Below are 24,594 nucleotides of genomic sequence, written 5' to 3' on the forward strand. Positions count from 1 at the left end.
GGAGCCCCAGGACTTTACCAGCTTCTATAAAATGGCATCTATTTAAAAGGGAGGGTTTGCAATGTATTTTCTACAGCTCAAGTGCTCCTTGCAATTTTCATCAGTAAGGAAAAGGAAAAAAGAAAACATAGATGAGAAACCCATCTCTGAGCTGAAGAAATACTGGCATACATTGCCCATTGATTTAAGGTTTTGATTTTAGGGAAACTTGCTAACTGCACATTATCATGCTGCCAAAACATTCTGAGCAGAAGTAAAACTCTTACCAAGATCTATCTACCTTCTCTTTCCTGCGACACATAATTTAAAAAATTATGTATCTTAGTGCTTTGCACACGTACATGCTCTAGTTTGTGGAAAAGTGCTGTTCTTTCTGCCTGTGGATGTTACCTGTACCTGACCTCTGCACCCTTTCTCAGCCCTCCCTGTGCAGGACAGTCCCTGTAGGTAAGGCAGCCTCCTCCAGCTCAAAAGCTTGTCAGCTGCCAAGATATCAAGAAAGGCAGAAAGTCAAAAATTATCTTTGGCTTCCTTCACAGCTGGATTGGGAACACCTTTTAATCAAAACTCACTATTGACACGGTGTTGCTTTGCCCTTGACTGCAGGTTTGTTTGATAGTCGTCCCACATTTTGTACAATGTGTTTTCCAAAGTGGTGTTGCCAAGAGGACTGTGGAACAGAGAGGAGCCAGTCATCAGAATGGTGGGGCACGTCACACACCCCCCTCTGTGTGAGAAGGGTGCCTGGAGCTGGGGATGCAGGGCAAAGTGCCAGCCCTCTCTGTGGGCTCAGTGTCTGCTTACCTGGGAAATCCTCCAGCTTCTGTAAACAGTCTGCAAATGCCTTCATGCATGTCCTCCTCAGCCTCACTCTCTTGTACTTAAGGCAAGGATAGGGAACACTGTCACAGAATAAACAAAAGCCTGGTGAGAAAAATAGGGAAGACAGTGGTTGAGCAGCACTTTTTTCTTCTCTTCATTTGCTCTTTCTTGTGAAGTAACAACCCTTACCTATGGAAGTGCTGCTTGGACCTCATAAATGGGCTCAGGTAGCAATGGACAGCACTACATGCAGTTACACACGTTCCAGGGGCATCCAATCAAGTAATGTCCCATCACTTGTTCTTGTGACTACTAGCGTTCCTCAGAAATGGAAGACTGCCTCTTCCCCAAAGAGAAGACCAAACTTCTCCAAATCACAGAAACACAGAATATTCTGAGTTGTAAGGGACCCACAAGGATGATCAAATCCCACTCTAATGTGAATGGCCTATACAAGGATTGAACCCACCACCTTGGCATTATTAGCGCCATGCTCTAACCTAAGACCTTTTCAAAGAACATGAAACAAGTCTGTAAGACAAGACTTGTGGGTAGAAAACAGCTGATAGCAAAGCACATCTGGCTACAAGTTCAGAACAACAACCTTTCCCTTTGAAGAAAAGTACCAGAGCCAAGCATCTCTCTTGAGCATGCTACCCAACCCTGAAGATGATTAAGCATTGCTTTCCTCTAGCATTGGATGAAGCAGGTTGGTGCAATAAACTTAGCCTCTCCCTGCTTCATCTCTGTGTTTTTCCTTGGGACTCTATCTCACCCCTTCCCTTGCTGTAAATTTAGAGAAGCAACAAATTTCTATCACATGTAGTACCCTCACTGCTGGGGTTGTGCTAAAAGCCTCAGACTTTCTCCCAGCCCTGGTCTCTCACACAAATTCTTACTGCATTAAGCATTAGGCAGTACTATGATTCAGTGCAAAGTAAGTGCTGTCCTGGGTTAGCTGTGGTGCCACCAGCGCATCTTGTTGATTCCTGTGCAAGCTCTGATTTCATGTTTCCTGTTATCAAAAGATAGCAGGTGATCCTTTACACCCAACTTTTTCACAGATAAATCAGTACATTCTTCAAAACAGGAGGAAAAGGCTCATTTCCTTGCCGTCCCCTGAAAAACTGCCTTCCTGATACTGTGCAAGACTACTGAAAGCATTTGTAAGGATGGAAACATACATTAGTATATTTTATTGGCTTATTTGGAGCTTGAAATGGAGGAGCATGCAGAAAAGTAGGACACCAGTGGCTCATGCTCCTGCCTTACATTGATACAGAAAAACACTTTGGGATTTACTTTGGCAATGGACTACATGAGTAGGTCTCTTCTCTGTCCATGACAGTAGAGCTGAGGAATGCTGTACTCTTCATTCTCTGCATCTTCAGATTTTACTCATAATCCTCTAAAACATGTGGGGAAATTGATTCATAAAAGCTCCACTTTGGAAACAGTACGCCTTCTCCTCCTTATCAGAGAGAATTTTTTGTGCTATACCTTCAAATGTACTAGAAAAATCCATGCTTTTGTATTGTCACTCAGTGTTTGTGTTTATTATTGAATTCTGTTTTACACTGATTAAGAAGTACTGGCTGCTCACAAAAGATTAAGAATCCATGTAGATGGTTTATCTAAGATCAGATCTTGTATACAATTAAAATCCTTCTGCAATTTTATCTATGCTTTGAAATTCAAATGGCTAAGAAAAAAAGCTCCTTAAGCAGACTGCAATAGTTAGATATTTTATTGAATATAAATTGTAAGTACATGCTTACTGACGGATATGCATAATGTGATGGTATATTTTGCTTTACAGAGTCAGGGGTGGATTGAGAAAAGTCTCCAGTTCCAAACCAGCAAAAGTTGCACAGGATCTCTCCCTGTGCTGCAGATAAGACTGTATTGTGGCCTTGTTCTCGAAAACTCACAGATCCCCACCATTCGTTTAAACTCATTACAGAGGCTGTGTTTCATGTCTCACAGCCTTCAGAGCAGCACATTGGAGTTAAGAGGTGGAATGCTACTGAAATTCTATAAGAACTGGGCAGCTAGCTCCTTCAGACCTCTTGGAAAATCCCTGTCCAAATGTGAAGGAATAAACAGCTGCAAAACAGATTATAACCTTACTTGGAACAACTTTTATGAACATCTGAATGTGAAGTATTCTTAAGGCCCTTCCTGTCCCAACTCTCCCCTCTCATTCAGTGCTAAACTCATCCTCAGCTTTGTGAAGCAAGATGCTGTTCTTTAAAAATCATCATGTTTTAATGTATAGAAAAGCTTTTCTTTTGGCCCAGGGTTGAAACTAACTTCTCTTGGGCTTTGAATCAGTTTTCGTTTTCAAAAAAATTCTATATTTTAATGTAGACAGCAGGCTGGAAATGCCAGCTGTCTGAACCTGTTCAGCAGTATAAAACTTCTGAACAAGTCCCAAGACAGAACGGTTACTGGCCAGAGAGTAGAACAGGTAATTAAAGATATTTAATAGGTGCATTTAACAAATAGCTCTGTGGTTTATCACATAGCTCTACAGTTTATCACAGGAATATCACTTCCAGGCATTCCTGGCTGTATGTAAAATATTCATGCTAGCCCTGGCCTTTTTTCTGCTTGAATATAATGTTTCATGGGAACAGCAAAACCTGTAGAAGTCAGAGATCAAAGCTGAATGTTATTTCCAAAATACCAATGATACACAGAATGCTGTCATGGAAACCTTCCTTACAGACCCTCAGCTGTATAATGGGCCATCATCCCACGCTGTGCTGTGGAACTATTCATCTGTCACCACACCAGAATATGTGGTCTAGAAATTGTAATCACAATAAAAATACAGATAGCATTGCATGATGCTACTTTTCATGGACAAATGGCAAAGCCCAATTTTCATGTACATGTCTGTATGTTGCAAAGATTTGGGATCAGATGGGTTTTGTTTCCTTAAGAAAAGTGGAATTTCCTCTTTTCTCTGAAACCCATGTTAATATTAAAAGAAGGTATAAGCTTTCCAATTACATAATGAAAGGGATTATATTGTGCCAGACTCATTTCCAAGCCACATATCTCAGAGAAAATCCAAATTCTTGAATGAGAGACTACAAAGCTCTGCAGATAGATAAGCTCTGAGAATGCAGGTATCAGCTTCCTCTGGGTTTGGGATATTTAGCTGAGGGAGACAATACATTCAGGCTCGTCTCATTATGGTTTTAGTTGTGTCTTCAGTTTTCAGGTGGACTAAAAAGACTGAATCAGGACATTTGGAATTTCTTACAGGGAGAAAAGAGTAAATCATTGATCTTTTCTTGGTTCGGATTTAGATTGCTCCCAGTAGCTGATTCCTACAATATGTAAGTGAAATGCTTTCTTTTTTGCCTTTCGGTGCCTGTGGTTCAGTGCCTAAAGGGCATTGATGAATATTTAAACAGCTTGCACTAATTGTAATGCATGTTAAACACAACCCCCAAACCCCTCAAAATTTGCATGATGGAAATATAGCAATTCATTAGTCTTAGTTATCAAACATGATAAAAGAAAAATAGAAACATATGTGCTTCTCTATGCCCATATAGGCATTGGAATTAATCTCTGTCCTTTACAGGAACTGCATCTTTTCAAACAGTCTCAGGCAATGCTGCAAGTTATTGTAACCTAAAACTCTGTTAATATTGTCCATTAGTGTAGGTCTGTCTCAAAATTGAAAGTAAAGAGGATGTCAAACACTGGCTTTCTCATGCAGCATGTTCACAATCAAGTGCTAGAAATTTAGTGCTGTAAAGTATCCAGTTTGCTGTGGGACTTTCCTAGGTCTCACTGCACAGTAAACCAGATTACAAGAAAATAGAGAGATGAGAAAATAGAGGCTACACAAAAACAATGACCATACAAGATCCTAGCACGAAGAAGGAGCTGCCACAAATTAGTGTTCTGGGCTCCAGAGAATAATGAGCTAAGAGTAGGAGATAGTGGCCTAGGCAAATCCCATAGAAGTTAATGGTGCTTATAGCACCGTGTCTCAGCTGAGCTCAGTGGCCTTTTATAGAAATTGTCACACCACCACAGGAGGGACAAGGGAGGAGGTATCACTGGCATATTGTGGGGTAGTGAGGAGCACAACGAAGCCTATTTTTCACTTCTTTTTTTCTTTTTCCTGACATTGTATTTGTGACTCTGCCTCTTCCCCTAACTGATCTGGTTTTCAGGTGAATGAGTGCTGCTAAGTGTTATGCCAAAGGTGTGAGGGGATAAGTTTCCCTTGTGCTTCTATACAAGCTGAATTAAGTGAATCTTGAGAAAAAGAAAACTCTTAATGTACTTTCATGCTGAACAAGCATACCTGTTCTGTTCTTACTCCATGCTGTGGTACTTACTCCTAAGCACAAACCATTTTTGATTACTCAGCTTGGAAGATCTCATTATGCCAACTGACCACTGACCCATACTCTCAACTTCTGTTTTAGTTATTTTATGATAATTGCAAGAAAATGAAATACAAAAAATTTGGAGTAATTTGTATGAATTTCACCTGATTTTGTAGGCTTTCCTCATTGTATCAGAGAAAATCCTTGTTCTACCTGACTTAAAGCTGTGCATGAGGTGTATTGGGAAATAATAGCTCTTTCTCAGATCACAAACATGAATTTCTGACTTTCTAGCCAATATTTAAATTACTCAGAAGTTCCAATAATTTTTGGAAGACGTCTTCTGCCTTCTGCTTGCATTTCCTCCCTTTTAATGGGAAACTTTGTTCCTGCATCTGAAAGTGAAGAAAAGTACACTAAGCCTGCAATTGTTTAGAACTCAGAAGTGTAGATTGATTAGCAAATACTCTACAATAGCTCTTATAATGGAGAGCTTTAAATAAATGGGGTTTAAACTATTCTTACAGTTTCTAGTGCTTTTTATACAGTCAAAACATGCTGTGTACACTATTCTTTGACTCTGCTGTGTTCCTGGAGGGGAATGAATTAGAATATTCTGAATGCCTTATGTAATGTATTTAGAGAACTTTTTTGTTTGTATCTTTGTTTGAATTTCTTGGACGGAATTAATTAATGGCAAAGTATAAAGGCCAACTTTGAAATCCTAGCTGACTTATACACTAGAGCTCAATTTGTATTCTACATCAAGGAAATGTTTGGATTTGAAAGAAGGACACCATTATCAAAAAGATTTCTGTAGATGGCTCTGTTCATCAGAGTGCCATCTCTTTGCCACAGAAGTGCAGTTTTAACATTTGGGTAATTCAAAAGGAAATTGATTTTTTGATCAGGGTACATATTTAATTTCTTATTAAAAATTAAATGCAGAGCAGGAAATAGTAACTGAATTGGGATAGGATAAAATTATGAAGATTGCATTTGTTTAAAACAATATCAATTTCAGGTGAAAGGTAGAGAGAATAAAGTCTGCAGCCTGTAGACTTTTATAGTCCTGTGGAAATCTGATGGGGTAACAGCTTCTAGGAGAGAGATTTTCTAGGAAATCTGATGGGGTAACAGCTTCTATTCTTTCATATTCATACATATTTCTTTGTCCAGTAGTACACTACTGCAGTAATACATAAGGATTAATTTCTTAGTGGGTATAAGTTTGTCTAGTTTCATTGAAGTCAGTGCAATAAAGTTAATTTGCATGCATTTCCAAAGGGTTTAATCAGCTGGTCACTGCAGCATTAGGGACGTCAGCAGCAAAATTCTTCTTTTGTCTTTGTGGAAAAGGGGTTATTCATGAAATGCCATGTTGTGATTCAGGCAAGTAAAGCAGTAGCTGAGAGCGTGCTACTCTGTGTGCCTCGCCCCTCTGCCTGCTCCACTGTGGGACCAGCAAAGGGGAGCACATGGAGGCCCTGCTTGCCACCTACACTTTCCTAGGTACCACATACTACAGGCAGGGAAGGGCTTTCCTTGTGGGCAAAGCAGCTCTGCCTAAATGATAACAGAGAGACTGAAAAGAAACCCACGTTATCTGGGGCTGTAGGACATACACCAGCTTCTGTTAAAGCTGCTGGAATTTCCCCAGAGTTCACTGCAGGAGCAACATGAGCTCCTGTCTGAACATGGTGGGGCCCAGGGGGAGGTGGACATCCCATGTTTATGGCAGACTGGACCTGTGCCTTTGTTTGGGCTGTAGGAGGCAGAAAGCTCAGCAAGGAAGGCCAGAGGGATTCAAGCTCATGCAATAAGTTCAGGAAGCACACAGGATTTTTTTCCAGTCTAGAGATCTCAAAGCTTGGAGAGGACCAACCTTGGTGATTTTTTTCTGATCTATTTCTTGTGTTCTCAGGCCTGGAAATTTGTGCAGTCATGCAAATCCGTGCAAAGTCAGCATAATGGTCCAGGAGCTCATATATAGTGCCCAGCCAGTAGGGTACTAAGACTTCTAAGTAGATGAAAGGTCTTGTCTTTGTGTTTTCCAGGATTATTCTCCCTGTCAAAGCGAAATTGGACAGGAAGGAGTAGAGTATTGATAACATTGTTTATGCTTTTAAATATTTATAGTGTAGGGAAAGGATTAGTTGAGATGGTATTTTCTAGCTTCAAAATAATTTTTCTCCTCACACTAGCAACTCTCTTTTTTTCTTCTCAAACATTATATATTTTCTGCCTCATTTATTTATCTCTGTGGCACCTTGGCATGGTCTTGAGAAATGTTAAACACTGTCCAGCCTGAGTCTTTGGGAACAGTGGAGCATTAAAGACAATTTTGTAGCATCAAGCTCTGAGTGAGAATATTGATCACAGTCACATCATATTACCTTGCCCTATTTCTCTGATACCAGTGAATTTCCACATTCCTACAAGAGACAGGATATTAGGATAGGGACAGTAGCTGGTATACAGAAAGCCCAGCTTCTCTGGCCTATTTGACCCTGGGCAATCATGGATTTCCTCCAGAGCTGTTAAGAGCACTGTGGACAAGCCTGTGTTTATACTCCTGCAGTACAATGTGAGCAGTGGCACAGAAATGCTGCTGGGCTCCTGCCAAAGGGCCACACAAAGACAGCCAGATCATCTCCCTGCAATGCAAATGCGATGACAGTGGCAGCAGGGGAAGCCTGGCTGTGCAGCCACCTCCTCCTCTCCCCTCCTCACCCTCCCCAGTTCTGGTACTGGGAGGTTACCAAGAGCACTGGCTGCAAAGGGATTTTGGTAGACACAGTGCCTTCAGAACTCAAACCTCATGCCCGTCTGACTTTGGGACAGGAATCGTAATATCCCAGGACCCCTACTGACCCTTCACTTCAGGTGTCTTTGGAGTCTGGCAAGTGGCCAGAGTGGGCAGGACCATTCCTTCATGAGGCCCCAACACAACTTTAAACAAAACCTCTCTTCTCTGTGTCCGAATGAGGGGACTGGCAGGAGCTGGGGGAGGAGCACCAGCAGGGCAGTGCAGAGCCCTCAGTGACGGGAAGGGCCCACGGAGAAGTTGCCATCTCCAGCGTGAGCAAAGGCAGCCCCCAAGCCAGGATACCAGACGGTCACTCTGTGCACGAGGTACAGCACTCCTGGGGCAGAGGGAGACTGGAAAGAGGGAGGAGAGGAAACTAAGCAACTAAGAGAGGAAGGGGCTAAAGAGAGCAGAGAAACTAGGGTGGAGGGGCTTGGAAGAACCTGACCCACTGCCTGAAGGGAAAATGGGATTCAATGGGATGCTTCGATATGCGGAAAGTAGCGAGTGGTGATACTACGGGCAGCAAAAGGAGCATTTACTGTACAATTAATGGCTTGATGCAATCCTGAGTATGCAATGACTGAGGGAGTTGAGCGGGAATACCCATGTTAAGAGGAAAAATGCAACATGCATTTCACTTCAAATTTGTACTTTGCTTGCATTTTTTTGTCTGGTTCCCACATGTCTCCAGAATTTATCACCATACAATTGTACTTTTCTGCATTGCTGATCTTCTCCTAAGCCATGAAGTCAGAAAACTCTCAAACTGAATTTTCAAAATCAGAAGTTTCCCTTCTTGAAATCAGCAAGTAAGGGATTCACTGTGTCCCATTTCATCGGGTTTCCCATCTGTAAATGTAAGCGATTTGGAAATAAGATGTAAGAGATGGTGCCCTCGTCTGAAGGGATGGTTAGACCTGCTCTTTAGTATGAGTATTTGACAAAGCTCAAATATGCTTTGTTTTCTTGGACTTAATGCCTTTGGATCACAGATGCTCAAGGATAAAAGTTTATTTATTTATTTGTTGCTTGTTTTCTGAGTGGAGTTTTATTTATTTATATATGTGCAAAATGCTCTATTCTACTGGGTGGGATGTCAGACTATTTATTTTGGCACCTGTTTTAAGAAATAGGTGCTTTTACTCTGCAGCTGAGTGGTTTTGCTTCAAGTTCCCTTAAGATTCTAAACCCCACCAGAGCACTGGTTCACTATAAAACAAAAAGTGAATAGTACTTGGCTTTATAAATTTCGTAAATATAACCTTCCATTTTCATGAATCTCACACGGGTCAGCATCCTTGGATTCACTTTTTTTTTTTTTTTTTTCATTTTAATTCTTAGTGGAAAGTTTGTTACGTAGGGTAATAAGTTGCAGCTGTCTTTATTTTGATACAACATGATTTACTGCTTCATTAAGAAAATTTTACCAAAACAACACACTCTATGTCATGGCAGAGTACTCTCTATGCAAAATGCAGTTATACAGTATTTCCCCATTGATATTTCTCCCAAGACTTGTTTGGGGTTTGGAAGGCAGGCTGAGGACAGCCGGCCACCACAGCCGTGGCTTCAGCCTCATGCTGTCATTATCAAACACACAAACCACACACCAGCGTCCACAGGACAGATGTCCACCCATGGACTGGCTACGAGCCAGGCCTAACTCACCAGGTAGGATCTGCTGGAGCAGAGCAACCCAAGCTGGAAGCAGCAGACAAGGGGCTGGATCTCAGCCGCCTCTGAGCAGTGTGAGAGTGCACAGATTCCTGCTCTCCCGTGTGCTTGGGGCACTGGGAACACCATGGGAGAGAGCAAGTAGAAGATTCACCCCTCAAATTCTCTGCTGTCGTGCCAGTCTGGAGATGGCAGCATGAGGCTGCTCTTTGACCTCTTTGGTAAATACAAATGAGGGAGCAACACAGTATAGCCTTGCTGTTCAACTGGAAGAGAAGTGGTGACTTTGCAGGGTGCTCGGGTTCCCCACTCCTCTGTTCTTCCTCAGGCTGGCCCATCCTCATGAGCTCTTCACTCCTCTGTGAGGGACTGACCCCATGCTGGCAGGAAAAAATTATACCCACCTCTGCCTTAGTCTTTCTTGGCCACCTGCTGCTAAAATCAGCTAGCTAATGTCTCACTTTCCGGAGCAGCATGCCAGGACCTTCATTTTCATTCAGAAGGTGCCATTTTATGCTTGGGGTTTGGCTGTGAGGCAGTGTTGCTATTTCTCTACAGCCATAAATTTCAAGCTTTTAGGCTTAAGAGATAGGGTGGAGAAAGTATCTTCCCTTTTTGTGTGCTTATGCCAATAACTGTCAATGTAAACAGCTGCATTAATGAGGCTTGTTGAAAGTGTTTTATTAGGAAATGTGAAAGTCATTAACTTTTCAGTAAGAAAGTGTGAATGTCCCTTCTTATATTTGCATGTGAAACTATAAAACTTAATTTTCTGTATATATACGAACATTTTGTCCATCATAGTAGCCAAAGCACTTTAGTAAGGCATTTGTCATTTCAGTTTAAAAAAGCACTGTCTTTTTTCATACACCACCTTACATTCCCAAATTCTTTGATAAAAGACAGTCTATGCTTATGAAAATGTAAAAATAAATGCATGGGTGATGTTCTGTGGGCAGAATCCTCATTTTGGAGGCTGGCTGGAGAGTGAATAGGCATCATTAACACCAAATGAAAAATTTTCTTTACCCGTGTAGCCAGTTGGTTTCACAAGTGATTTGGTTGGATGTTTTGTTATGCAGTCTATATTTTGAGTTTGCTTCAGTTCTGTTTGTTTTACTTGCATCTATAAATCAAGCTTTTTGAGGCTTCACAGACAAAAATTCTTGAAAATCTCAGTAGGTTTGACTCTTCAGAATGATGATGTTTCAGTTGTTGATGCTATGATAAATTTTTATTATAGAGAACTTCCTTCTAAGGGAATGGGGCTGTGGGATTTGTTCAGAATTAGTAGTTGTGTAGGGATGACACTCAGAAGAATAGCAGTGGTGGATGGAGGCAGGGAAAAGGGCTTTTGAAGAAGGTGGAGAAAGGATGGGCACGCTCCTCATAGAGAGAATTGTCATGGCAAAATTTAAAGAGAACGTGAGTAGAAGACAGAACCCTAACACCAGATTTTTTTCCCTATAAAAGAATGTAGTGAATCATTGTGTAAGGATTGTAGAAAATCCACAGGAGGAAACCTCATGGCAAGAAATAGGTGTAGAAAAATACCCAAAAAATGTGTAGTGCCATTTTAATCTACAATATCATTATTTTGCTGTTTAACTCCAATAGTTAAAAGTTCGTGTGTAACAGAAACAATTTCCTCAGTCCTAAAACAATAATCTTAATGCCCTTCCTATTTCTAACAGCAACAAAAAAAGTTGGAAATAATTAAATGCTTTTGTGGATGCACAAATATATAACACAGAATCCAAGTCACATAGTAAGAAAAACTGCCACATGCACTGGACAACAGCAGGCCTGTGTGTTTTTCCTTAAGGCTTGAATCAGCTGAGAAAAAGTGCCATGTTGAGCATTACACTGTTTTTCTCTGGATAATTCAATGTGTGAATCATTTCATTATTATGTCACTGCTTCCCTATACACTAGATTTCAAGAAAGCAATTTTACGTGTACAGTATTTAAGCACACATGAAGGCCTGCTGAGATTTGTTGGGATTACACTTAAAATCCTGCCACAGATGCAGAGAATACTCAGCTTCTTCCTCTAAAAGGCTAGTCACATCTTCACATATGATGAGATATTTATTGAGTGCAACGTTAACAGCTACCATATTGCTGTACTCCCACGCTGACACAAACGTTGGCAGAAGCTACTGTGCCAGCTGCCCACTTTACACACTCTAGTGGCACCTTTTCTCCTCCTCAAATCCATAAATTGCCATTATCATCCAATTAATGCTCAAACAGTGATATTTTTTTCTGCCTGACATATTTCTCAGAAAATAAAAAAAGATGGATACACAGGAGAGTCTGTAAAACCAGAACAAACCCATCAGTTAAGACTTGTTCGATGCCAGAAAATACCCTGGAGTCCTCTGTGGGAATATTATTATAGGGAACCAAGGATTAGTGTAGAGATTGAGGAGATTAAACCTTAATTAAAATGAGCACTCATACACAGAACACACAGCAGACAACTCTTCTTTTAGCTGTAATGGGGCAGGTCTCCCTGCAGCTGCTCAGGTCACACATCCCGTCCCGCCCAAGGGGGGTTACTGCAGCGGCTGCTGGAGGGCACATTGCTTAGGTCACTATAGAGACACACAGCTACAGAAGGCTCCTCAAGGCATGGTGCTTCTCTGCAACAAGATAAGGTGACTTCCATAATCAGCATTTGTACCTAAACTGTGCACAGGGGTTTTGCCCTTCTGTTCACAGACTGTGCTGCTCCAGCCCATGAGGCTCTGTTCACTAACAAGTCAAAGCATGGGAGCTGCATTCCCCTCCCGAGTGCACAGAACTGGAGGGGATGATCATTTCTGATAAGTTTTCATCTTCAGAAGTATTTATTTCAGATCTAAGATAGTCTCTGCCTGTTCGCCTCCAAAATATTCTGCAGGGGTATATTCGAGACTTAAATTTGTGTGCCTTTTTACTTCTAAGGATGTTGACACAATTTTCTAAGACAGTTATACTTCTCACATTTAAAAAGTAAATAAATCAACCTAATTTGGTGCATACTATTTCTGTGATTGCATAATAATTTTTCTCTGTTCCTAAGGGATTTTATGTTCTGTAGACTTGTGATGAACAGGAAGCACGTAGAGATCATACTGTGGTTTACTAATCGTTGAAACGTGAGGGAAAAAACTTCAGCTTTTTATGTACATCCTTTCCAATATTTTGAAATAGAAACACAGAATACAAAAATATATCTAAATCATGTACCAACATCTTTCCAAAATGTCACAGTACCACTCTTGTCTGGAGTTTGGGTATAGAGTCAAGAAGAGTTCTTCTGGAGTGTCACTCTTTGAATGATTTCAGAACTCCTGATGTTTGTAATCCACTGTTATCCAATATTTTATTACTCCCAGTAGGACATTTACTGGAGAGATGAAACCTGAGTAGGCCACAATTTATCCTTTCAGCAGTTCTTGTTGGGTGCTCTTGGCTGCATGGAACTATTTACTCTTGAGCGGAGCCATGGAGGATCTCTGTGTTGTGATGGTGTTTGCCAGCATTCCCTTCTGACCTAATCTGTGTTTTGGTGGAATGTTATTTTAGGGACATATTTGATAGCTTAGAAGCAATGTCTAGAAATAGATAGCAATGTACATCTACATGTAATAGATAGATGTACATCTCTTAAAGCAGAAGGGCTTCTGCTGCTCAGACTCTCTCATAACTTCATTCCTTGAATTTATTCTGGGCTTGCTGCACTAAAAGCGTTCCTCCAGATCATTGCCAAATTATTTGTTTATCGTTTCAGGGCATATTATTTTTAAATTACTTGAGATAGTGTCATAACAGGTATAAAGGTGGTGGTGTTATTATTATTGTTATTATACTGTTGAAATGCAGTGTCATCAACCTCCAGATCTATTTTTAGAAAGCTTTCCTGTGAAAATCCTTCTTTACTTATCCACTGAGGGTATTTGAGCTGAATCTCTGTTTCATCTCCTGTGTTGGAGTCAGTGAACTTCCTTTGTGCTCTCATTCTGGGAAGAACGTAATCTCTGTCTTAGGTGACTTCATAAGAGATTTTATCCTTCCAGTTTTCCTTACCCTCTATTACTTGGAAAATGTTTAGGTTTTTTTATAAATAAGCAACGATATGTTGTTTATGCTATGTTATTAGGTGAGTGAATTAAAAAGGCAACTTGGCAAAAGAGGGTTGAGAGGAGAAGGAGAACTATGACTTACTTCAGTGCAGAAGGAAAAGCAAAAATTTTGTAGAACCAGAGGAAAAAAATTTTCCTTCAGAATTCTAGTAAGCAGTTTTAGTGACTTTTAAAATAACAGTGTATACTGGGGCATGTACATAGGAGCACTAAGAAAGCTCAGCTATCTCGTGACCACCAAGTAACACTGGTGTGCAGCCACTGCCTCCAACACAAACAGCTCAGCTCCACCTGAGGAGCCCTCCTGGAGGCAATCTATCACTCACAGAACAGTTATAAATAGGGTCTGCTGTTCATATACATCCAGTGGCTTTTGCAACTAAGCTGTATTTGTGTCCAAAAGAAATATTTGGATGACTGAATGTCTCCCTCCTAGGAGTGGAGAAAAAAAGAGGGCAGATTGTCAGCACAGGTCAAGAAAGTAGTGAAACTCAGAGCTGTGTGCCTGGATGCGTTTTGTCTTCCGAATCAAAGCGTTGCCACCCTGTGCAACCTTTTGAGAGACGCTGGCGCCTTAGGCTTAAGTACCTAATGTCACAGTGAATGAAGAGAGCCAGACAGCCATCTTACTGCTTAGGACTGAAAACAACACAGCAAGTGGAAGGAGGAGGAGCGCTGGAAGAACCTTACAAAGATTTTTAATAGAAAAGATAGATTTGAGCGAAAAGTTAGCTTCTTGAAACTCCCCTGGCTCTGTGTTTCTGTGTGATGAGAGCAAAATAGTTTAAAAACATTGGGGTTTTTGGTTTGTTTGGTTTTGGCTTTGGTTTTGTTTTTGCTGTCATTGTCTGCCTCACAAAGAAGACTTTTAGAAATTCCAGTCAAGTATGTAACATGGTGAGTTACCAGCTCTCCAGAGCTATCTTGAGGAGTCTATCTAAAGAATGATGAACTTGGATGCCGATGTAGCACCTGTGAGAGACATGAACAGATTCACTTGGTGGGCACAGCACAGCAAAGCAGGAGACTTGCAGCCCTGGTGTGAGCAGCAACAGCGCAGAGCAAGAGGGACTCAGTGGGGCTTGTGGTCACAGGGCTGCTCTCATTTGGTAATAAACACAGGAAACTCTCATTTTCTCAACTGACTGGATCTAGAGATTATCAATGTGTCATTACTGGGTTTCCACCATGAAACAAGAATATGCAATAGATCTTCCCCTAGTCTGGGGTTTTTTCCCTCCTTACTCTCTCTCTCTTTGGACATTGTCTCTACCAGAGCCATTCTGCAAGGGCATAAGATGGCTGCATCTATGGTGTTTGGATTTATGTCTGTGTTTTTTCGTTGTAAAGCCAATGTTAGGAGCTTTAACAAGCTTTTCCTTGAGTTCAGTCTTGATCTTACTGCCAAGGAAATGTACATCAAGCAAGATTTTGCATTTTAAGGAAAAAAATGCAAACAGCAAGAAAAAGAGACAAGTTTTTGATAAAATATGCATGTTTAGGCTGTGTTTTCCGTTTGAGAGGCTGATCAGGTCCAGCAGGAAAAACATTTTAATACTAAATAATTTCAGAATTACAGCTTTTAGAATAGAACAAAAACCCCTCTGGATAAGGCCTTTCATTTATTACTAGTGCATCAACAGGGCAGAGGTGAAATTTCATTAGTTGCCTCTGTCTTTTAGGAATCCAGTCTTTACCAATGCATTATTCCAAATCCTTCACCAAATAATCTGCATAATGATTGCAGTGTCTGTGAGTCTCATCACCAGCACATTTTTTCATTAGAACATATATGAAGGACAAACAGCTAGACTGAATTTATTAAAAAGTTTGAGCAAATGCTGGTGGAGGGTTTTTTCCAGTATTTTCTCAGCTATTTTAAGAACTGGTACAACTCTCATCTAAAAGCAATGAAAAACTTCCATCCCTTACTGAGTTCTGTAAATCCGTGAGCCCTCTATACCTCATGCTCAGAAGTAAAGACAGGACAGACCCTCTCCTGATCTTGACCTTTTTTCTCCAGGCATTAAATTTCTCACATTACTGCAAACAGCCTCCACCCGTGAGCATTGTTCATCTCTTTGGTATTTTCAGGTCTTGCATGTGTTGGCTCTTTGCCATTGTATCTGAGCACAGTGTTCTCAAAGCTTGCAGTATGACACATGATACAGCAAAGAAAGATAAAGAAAGGAACAGAGCAGACAGTAATCGATAGGAATGAACAGGACAAAAGAGCCTCTCAGCATTTTCCACTCATTCTGCTACTTTTACTTTTTTTCCGTTCTCTTTATCTCGTTTTGTTTTTTACATTCTTCACTCTCTGCCTTTAAGATTTTAAACATTTTAAGTCAGTCCCTCTGTCTTTACTACAAGCATAAGTTATGAGGAATGAGCAAAAGGAGCTACAAGCAACACACAGCAAGAGCTGCTGATGCAGCACATGAGGAGACCAAATGGAATAGTGTGGCTCGAAATCATAAATCAGCATGCAAAAAGTCTCAAAATGTGCGTGTCACCATGAGGTAGCTGGTTAGGAAGAACAACATGTTTTTCTCCAACATAAACCTACCATAGGAACAACCCATTTGCAATCTCTAAGCTCCAGTTTTTGAAGCTTTTTGTTCGGTTTTGTTTAGTTTTTACTTAGAATTAAAATTGACTTGCTTAGTTACCTCCCATATTATTCACTGAACATCTGATTAGCTAAATACCACGTAGTGGATTATCACACAAGATTCTATGGTGAGATGCAGCTCTTGTTTAAATTTCTTGTATATATAAGAGGGTGAATTTTATTTCTGTTGACTTTTTATTAGCTTGGAATAGTAAGAAAAGATTTTCAAAATGTTGAGCTCCAAATCCACTGCTGTTTTGATGTTCAAATTCTGCACATCACATGTTTTCTTTCTCAGTCCTTACATAAGAAGATTACACAAGAGAAGACTGTAATCTCCAAAATCATTTACCGTATTAGACAGCAGCTACCACCAGTGGATCTTTATCAGCTGCCTGGAGCAGAAAGGAGACACGTGGCTATACATTTGGAAACTGGTCATTTACAGTACTCATCAATGTGTGCTGCCAGTCATGGGCAGATGTCATCAACAGTCATTATGCAGCTCTGAAAATAGAACCAAACTTGACCTGGACAGGTCCTCAAACAATTGATAAACTGCCTCTGAACAATGGAAATGTGTGGAGTCTATTCTCTCCACCAGCCTCTTGCTGTTCAGTGATCCTGCAGACCCAGTGTTACGGCAGCGTGGGGAGGGGACAGTCAGTCGGGATGTACATGGCAAGAAGATGTCTCCTGACTCTTCAGAGTTACAGTTTCTCTATATGTCCCTGACTGGGGACAGGAGAGGAGCATCCCTACCATGTCCTGGCTGATCTCTGGAAATGGCAAGTTTTATTTGCACATTGTGTCTTTTCCTTTTTTTTCTTTTCCCCGAGAACCTCTGGTAAGCAAAGACAGTGAGTAGGAGAAAGCACTTTGGGGAAGAAAAGGGCAAAGTGGTTTTAAGAGTGGGAACAGTCCTGTGCAGAGCCAGGAGTTGGACTCAATGATCCTTGTGGCTCCCTTCCAGCTCAGCATTTTCTGTGATTCTATGAGAGCACCTCTGCCCTGTGTTTGCTTCTTTGTCTGTCCCAGGCACTGTGCTGTGCCCTAGGAAGGGAAGGAACAGCATCAGGATGCAGAGGGGTTCCTGTGCTTCCACCTTGCCCACTTTCCCAGACTATGTGAACTCTGCATGGAGAGCTGGTGCCGTGGCCCTGACAGCACTCCCTCAATTGCTGTGTTGTGTGGAAGGGGACAACCTGCCATGGTCTCGCATTCACACACTTTCCTAAATCTGGCTTGCTCTGCTTAGCTCCCACGACAGGATAAAGAGGACGGCGGGGGGAGTTCCTTCCCTCTCCCTTCCCTGCCCTTACCCAAGGCTTGAGAGGAACACTGCCTTCTCGTTTCCTTTGAGAAATGCTGGCGAGCACAGGCTGTTACAGTGCATGCACACAGTCCTTGGCATCAGAAGTGGTCAGCTGCTCCCATGCTCCTGTTTGCTTGCTGGCGTGTGGGAGAGGGCATGAGAGAGAGGAAAGCAGTGCTACCCTTCTGAAATGAGCTATAGCAAGTGCTGTGTGCCCACAGCTCCAGCCAGCCTGCCAGGGCTTGTCTGCTCGTTAGTTAGCAGGTAGAACATTACAAGTGACTTGCACTTAGTTGCTCCCCTGTGCCAGCCCCTCTGATCTCCAGAAGGCCTGGAAGACATGATTTAAGGCAGTAAGAAATGTGTTGCTTAGCCTTTGTGGAACGGCACAGCCCATGTTTGTGTGGTAACATTATGTTTGAAACACAAAAGTGCTTTGTAGAGGTTACCAATACTGCTACATGTAATGACAACAAAAACTAATTTTTAAGATACCTCTGCCAGAGTAAGAATTTGATTGTCAGAAATAGCCAGCAGCCCTCCCCCAATGGAAGTGTGGGGAACATCTCTTTGCTTCTCCTTTGCAGTCTCCAGAAGGGTGCGTGCAGAGGGGCTTTTATGTTTGCCTATGTCCCTAAACAAGGAGGACACCACAGCAATAATCTTTTAGTGGCAGAAATGACTGAATCGAAGTTTGTTATGATCTATACAGCAGAACATACTGTTATGCTGCATCTGTGCAGGGAGTGATCTCTTTATTTAGCAGCAGTTGCAGCAACAGAAATTTTTCTGACTATGGATTTTGTTTTTATGCCTTTCCAAGTGTTCTTCCTTTTGGTTGTTCTTGAAGTTGTGACAAGAGATCAGGAAAGCTTAAGAGCTTAAGTGACTTCTTAGAGTACCATCATTTCAAGATGAATAAGCATTCATGAAGACAGCCTGTGGGAAGTGAATTGATGTACTATTTGAATGCCCTGACTTTATAATTCATACAAAACTCTCTCTGCAGGAGTGTGCCCAGTGCTGAAAACTTTGCCTTAGGGTTCAGCTGGATCAAGCAGTAATAAGACTCCATCACTAGTTGAGGGGGAGGAAGAGGGGAAAACAACTTTAAAGCAGTGAAAGAAGATACCCATGATCAGTGTTGTAGCAAAGCTTTTGCTCCCACAATCTGTGGAAGCACCACATAATAGGCTGGAGAACTGACCCTGCTCTCATTGCCTGCCTTGCAGCTGCATGTGGGATTGCAACCTCGGTTTGGGAACAGCTGGCTCAAGCAAAGGCAGCTGGCTGCTCTGCTCAGCTGTGTTTTGAGATGAGCTGTTTTCTGTTGAGGTCAGTGGGAGTTTGACAGTATAAGGAGTTCAGACCACCATCCCTCAAGAGGGTGGAGAAATCCAAAAAGAGAAAATAGGGATAAGACTACATGTTCTCTCCAAAGCTGGTTGCATGATCTATTTCAGTGCGAATGTATTTGTTGATAAAGTGTTTTTGCCAGCAAGATACAGGAAGGAGGTTTTACTCCAGGGTGAATTCATAGTTTGCATACTATTTCCATTTAGATAGTGCTGTCATGCATGAGAGCTCAAACCCCCAAAGTGACTGTCTAACCCCACAGCTTGCTCCTATTTCTTTACTGACATTCCTGTTAGCTCCAGGCATTTGCCTTCTGCAGCTGAACAGGCACACTTTGGGAATGAGCATCTTTGTCCAGGCTGACTGCGAGTTCATAATGCTCGCTGACAGCAACTGTTCCCAAAAGGGCTGCGTGGCACCTCTTCAGCTGCAGAAGCACTGCACTAAAGCAGAACCAAAACCCAGAGAGCTTGGGTCTCCCCACCTTAGCCATCATGATCACTGCACATTTTTAAATCATTTTCTACAAGTGTTAATTATAACAGCAGTTTTGAGCTCCCTGGTTAGAGGAGTGAGGGGACCAACCTCTGCTTTGACAGCTGGGCTTCCCAGTTTTTGTCTTATTTGTCACTGAGCATCCCTCATGCCTCCTAAGCATGGGAGGAAGCCCTGAAGACATTCTGGAATACTTTTCTGTGTTTTGTCTCTGAATTATTTGCTGTCACATTTTTGTTGGACATCACTGCTCCTGTGTTGGGAGTGGGAAGTTTTGTTTGCAATTCAGGTAGAGGCCAGTCATGTGCATTTTCAATGTTGTGATAGTTGTGTAATTAACTCCTGAGGGCATAAGACTTAGTGGTCAGTCTATAGATAGCCGATGGATCTGATAGCTGCTAATCTCATTAACCCTTGAACTTAGCTTGATTTATACCTCATTTGTTTCACCTAGTTTATTGTGAGAAATTATTCAACTTCAAGAAAGAATGTTAAAGGTGGTAATGGAGCATTTTTGCTCAGGTGTCAAACTGCAGAGAATGGAGGATTTGGCACTCATTTCTATTGCACTATTAGACAAATGAGGATAGTCCTTGGTCAGTGATAAAATATTTCTGTTGTCAATCTCTCCTTAGGCTGACTCTGTTTCATATCGTCCTTTTCTGAATAGCTTTGCTTGATAAATTTTATGAATGCAAACACATATGCAGCAATACATTTCTAGAGGTTTTAATATACATGAACATTTGGCTCTACTCCAAAAACACATACAGTACTGCCTTAATACCAGGTCTAATTCACTCCTGACAGGAGCAGTTTGGTGGTACACAGAAATTAAGGGGGAAAGTTGTCCTTAGTTTTTATGAACTGTAGCTATATCACTGTAGGAGTGTGTATTATTAAGCTGGTACAACCTCTAAATTAATTTGATGGAGCTACGGCATTAAAATATGTTTAAAAATGTAATGATTGTTCTAAAAATGCAAGGAATTAAGTTGTAGTAGTGTAGCTATTGCCCTAAATAGCAGGGAACAAAACAGTGCAAAAAGTATTGCTACAAAATAGTAGGGCTAATCTAGATTGGCATTTAAAGTACAAAACTGGATAGCTCCACCTCACACCCTTACTTCTGTTGCTGTGCTCAATCTAGTATTGGAAAACTTTACTGTCACTTACGTGTACAAATTAGTACTTCCACAGCATGACAGGCAATACGTTCTAAGATTGATCAAATCCACACAGACGACTTTCCTGTCAACTGGCAGCTACTGTAAGTAGCCTGCTAAGGACAAGAGACCAGAACATTTATGTGGTGGGTTGACACAAGCTGGGTACCAGGTCCCTACCAAAGCTGCTCTGTCACTGCCCTTCTCAGCAGGGCAGGGGAGAGGAAATGTAATGAAAGGCTTGTGGGTCAAAATCAGGGCAGGGAGAGATCACTCAGCAATTACTGTCATGGGCAAAATGCACTCAGCTTGGGGAAATTAGCTTAATATATTACCAATCAAATCAGAGTAGGATAATGGGAAATAAAAACTAAATCTAAAAACACTTTCCCCCCACTTCTCCCTTCTTCCCTGGCTTCACTCCTGATTTGCTCTATCTCCTCCCCAACCAGTGGCACAGGGGGATGGGGAATTTGGGGTTTGGTCAGTTCATCACACATTTTCTCTGCTGCTCCTTCCTTCTCATGGGAGGACTGCTCACACTCTTCCTCTGCTCCAGCATGAGGTCCCTCCCACAGAAGACAGTCCCCCTTGAACTTATCCAATGTGAGTCCTTCCCACAGGCTGCAGGGGAATCTCAGCTCCAGTGCTTGGACCACCTCCTCCCCCTCATTTTCTACTACCTTGGTGTCTGCTGGGTTGTTTCTTTCACATATTCTCATTCTTCTCTTCTGATTGATCTTGCACAGGATTTTTTCCTTCTTCTTACATCTGTTATTCCAGTGGTGCTACCACCAATGTGGATGGGCTCAGCCTTTGCCAGGGTGGGTCTGCCTTGGAGCTGGCTGGCCTTGGCTCCATCACACCTGGGGGAAACTTCCAGCAGCTTCTCACAGAGTCACCCCTGTAGCAACCAAAAATTTGCCACACAAACCCAATGAAATTTAATTTCACTAATTAAAATCAACTGCTTCAACATAGAAAACAATTTTTTGTTACTTTCTACTTCATTTTCCCTCCTCATCCCAGAAATAACCAGGTGGATGTCACATGATCAACCCCAAAAATGTACTGTTGATAGCTAAATTGAATTTATGTGGAGATACATTAATCAGAAGCTGGCTCTCAGACAGATGGGAGTAGGTGAGGTTAGACTGAAAATGGATAAAAGCAAGAACAGAGAGAATCAAGAAGAAGAAAAATACTGGTATTAAAAAGAAGAATTACATAAATAACCCGAGTAAATTTGGTTAAAAAAACTAATGTAAGATACTGGGTTGGCAGTTAACATGGAAGAAGGAGAGGAAATTAGAGAAAAAGAATTTACAAATGATGAGCATTTGATGTGAATTCAGCGGGTGCCAGATAAGCAGTGATTGGACAAGTCTGAACACAGACCCACATTCCATCACACAGGAGCTGTCACTGTCACACCTCTGTCATTAGGCAACACCTGGACACTTGTTCTGCTTTGCAGGCAGCCTTGTCGCTATCAGCATGTGCAGATAAAGCCCCCTGAACTTTGGACAAGGAGCTGAGGAGCTTGTGTTAGCCCAGGAGAGAGAGTTTTACCATACTTCTTTGCTGTTCTCATTTCTCACTCCAGAATATATTGCATGTTATCAAAGATGGCTCTTGCAAACACACACAGGAACAATTTAGGGGGCATTCACAAAGACTAAATTTAGCCTCAGAAGCTTTTTCTTCCCCTGCTTCCTCTGGGGCAACTCCGAGCACCTACAATGAACTCCCTTTGAGACACAGATGAAGATTTTTCTACTCTCCACTGACTGTGGAAAGATCCTAAGGCAAATAAACTCCTTAGGCTAAAGATGGCCTTTGCAATTATCCTCCTGTGCAGCCTGGTTTAAGAAGCAGGAGCAGTGAATCAGTCACTAACAGATTTTGAGTCAGTTCTAGGATTTTTAAGTCTCACAGAATGCTACAACTCCTCCACTGACTTTAAACACTCCAGGGCACTGTGTATGTACAGCAACTGGAAATCTGTGGGGATTGCTACACTATCAATAAACATCATACTGCAGGGCTGACATCTATTCAGAACACAAGTAACAGTGGTAGGACACAATTCAGAGCAGAACATGGTTTAATTAAAATGCTTGTGGATGTTGTTACAGAAACAGTGCTATAGATGAATGCTCATTTCACCGTCTATTTGTATACTCTATTCTCGTTATCTAATCTGCCCGTATATGGGTGCTAGGTGGACATGCATTCCTACCAGAGCAAACCCATGGAAAACACAGCTGTTCATTGCTGTTTCTAATGTGAAATTGTTTCTGGTGAATTTTTGTGACATTTCAGTTGTGGATCACATATTGCATTGGGTCTGTGTGGCAAGGTTCTGGTAGCAGGGAGGGGACAGGCATGGCTAAAGGGGTGGCTTAAGGGAGCAGTGGCTGAAAGCTCCCCCCATGTCCAACAGAGCCCAAGTCATCCGACTCCAAGTCAGGCCCACCACTGGCCAAGGCCAAGCCAATCAGAAATTGCAGTAAAGCCTCTGTGATAACATATTTAAGAAGGCAAAAAAAAAGTTAATTGTGCAGAAGTTTTTGCAGCCAGGGAAGGGAGGACTGAGAATATGTGAGAGAAACACTCTGCACACACCAAGGTCAGTGCAGGAGGAGGGGCAGGAAGTGGTCCAGGTGCCAGAGCAGATTCCCCTGCAGCCCGTGGTGCAGACCATGGCAAGGCAGGTTGTCCCCCGGCAGCCCGTGAAGATCCACAGGGAAGCAGAGACCCGCCTGCAGCCCATGAAGGAGACCCATGCCAGAGCAGTGGGATGCCCTAAAGAACGCTGTGAATCCGTGGCAAGCCCACGCTGGAGCAGGTTCCTGGGAGGGACTTGCAGACCTGTGGAGAGGGGAGCCCACGCTGGAGCAGGTTTGTGACCCCATGGGGGACCCCCAGTGGAGCAGGCTGTTCCTGAGGGACTGCAGCCCATGGGAAGAGACCCACACTGGAGCAGTTCATGGAGAACTGCAGCCCGTGGGAGGGACTCTGGAAGCTGGGAGGATGGTCCTGTGAGAGGCACCCCATGCTGGAGCAGGGGAAGGGCTCTGCTCCCTGAGCAGCAGCAGAAACAATTTGTGCTGAACTGCCCATAACCCCCATTCCCGATCTCCCTGCACCACTGGTTGGGGAGGAGGTAGAGCCCAAAAAGGAGGGTGGGGTGGGGGAAGGTGGTTTTGAGATTTTTTTTGCTTCTCATTGTCGTACTCTGATTTTGGTTGGTAGTAAATTTAATTAATTTATCTAAGGCAATTCCATTTTGTCCATGACAGTCATTGCTGAGTGATCTTTCCCTGCCCTTATATCAACCCATAAGCTTTTTGGTATATTTTCTCTCCCCTGTCCAGCTGAGGAGGGGAAAGTGAGAGCAGCTTTGGTGGGCACCTGGCATTCAGCCTGGGTCAATGCAAAATGTATATATAAATAATCATAGATCTGAAAAACAGTAGAAGAGCTTGTAGTAAGTGACTGAGTCAAATGAGAGAAATTTAAGATCAGTCTCACTACTCATGCAGTCTCTGAGCTAAGGAGAGGGAAAGTCTTGGTGTTCCTACTGTCACTGATTTAACACAATCTTCCTGGTGTTTCCTTAGCAGTTAATTGACTGTGTTCATGGTAGCAGCAGGGGATGAGACAATGGTGTCTTTCCTGTGTTGCCACATCACCTCAGTCATAGCAGATTGTGATGGTACAAAAGCAGTGACATCAACCTAGATCCCATCTTCTGTGCTTATGCAAAATGCTTATAGCTCAATAGCTGTAAGAAAATGAGATCAGTAGATGACATTGAGGAACTAACCACTTAGATTTTCT

At 42.1% G+C, this 24,594-nt stretch overlaps 1 protein-coding gene across 1 annotated transcript in view; it reads left to right on the top strand.

The window, feature by feature from the left end:
* Positions 1–7,999: 7,999 nt before the first annotated feature.
* The window catches only part of PHYHIPL (phytanoyl-CoA 2-hydroxylase interacting protein like), a 58,164-nt gene continuing 41,569 nt past the window's right edge, over positions 8,000–24,594 (top strand). Inside the window, exon 1 of the mRNA XM_048310520.1 lies at positions 8,000–8,318. Coding sequence (XP_048166477.1) covers positions 8,168–8,318 — 151 coding nt within the window. The 5' untranslated portion in view covers positions 8,000–8,167. The remainder of the gene's footprint in view (positions 8,319–24,594) is intronic.

The sequence above is a fragment of the Corvus hawaiiensis genome, chromosome 8, assembly GCF_020740725.1.
Source record: "Corvus hawaiiensis isolate bCorHaw1 chromosome 8, bCorHaw1.pri.cur, whole genome shotgun sequence".
In the NCBI taxonomy this organism is placed as follows: Eukaryota; Metazoa; Chordata; class Aves; order Passeriformes; family Corvidae; genus Corvus; species Corvus hawaiiensis.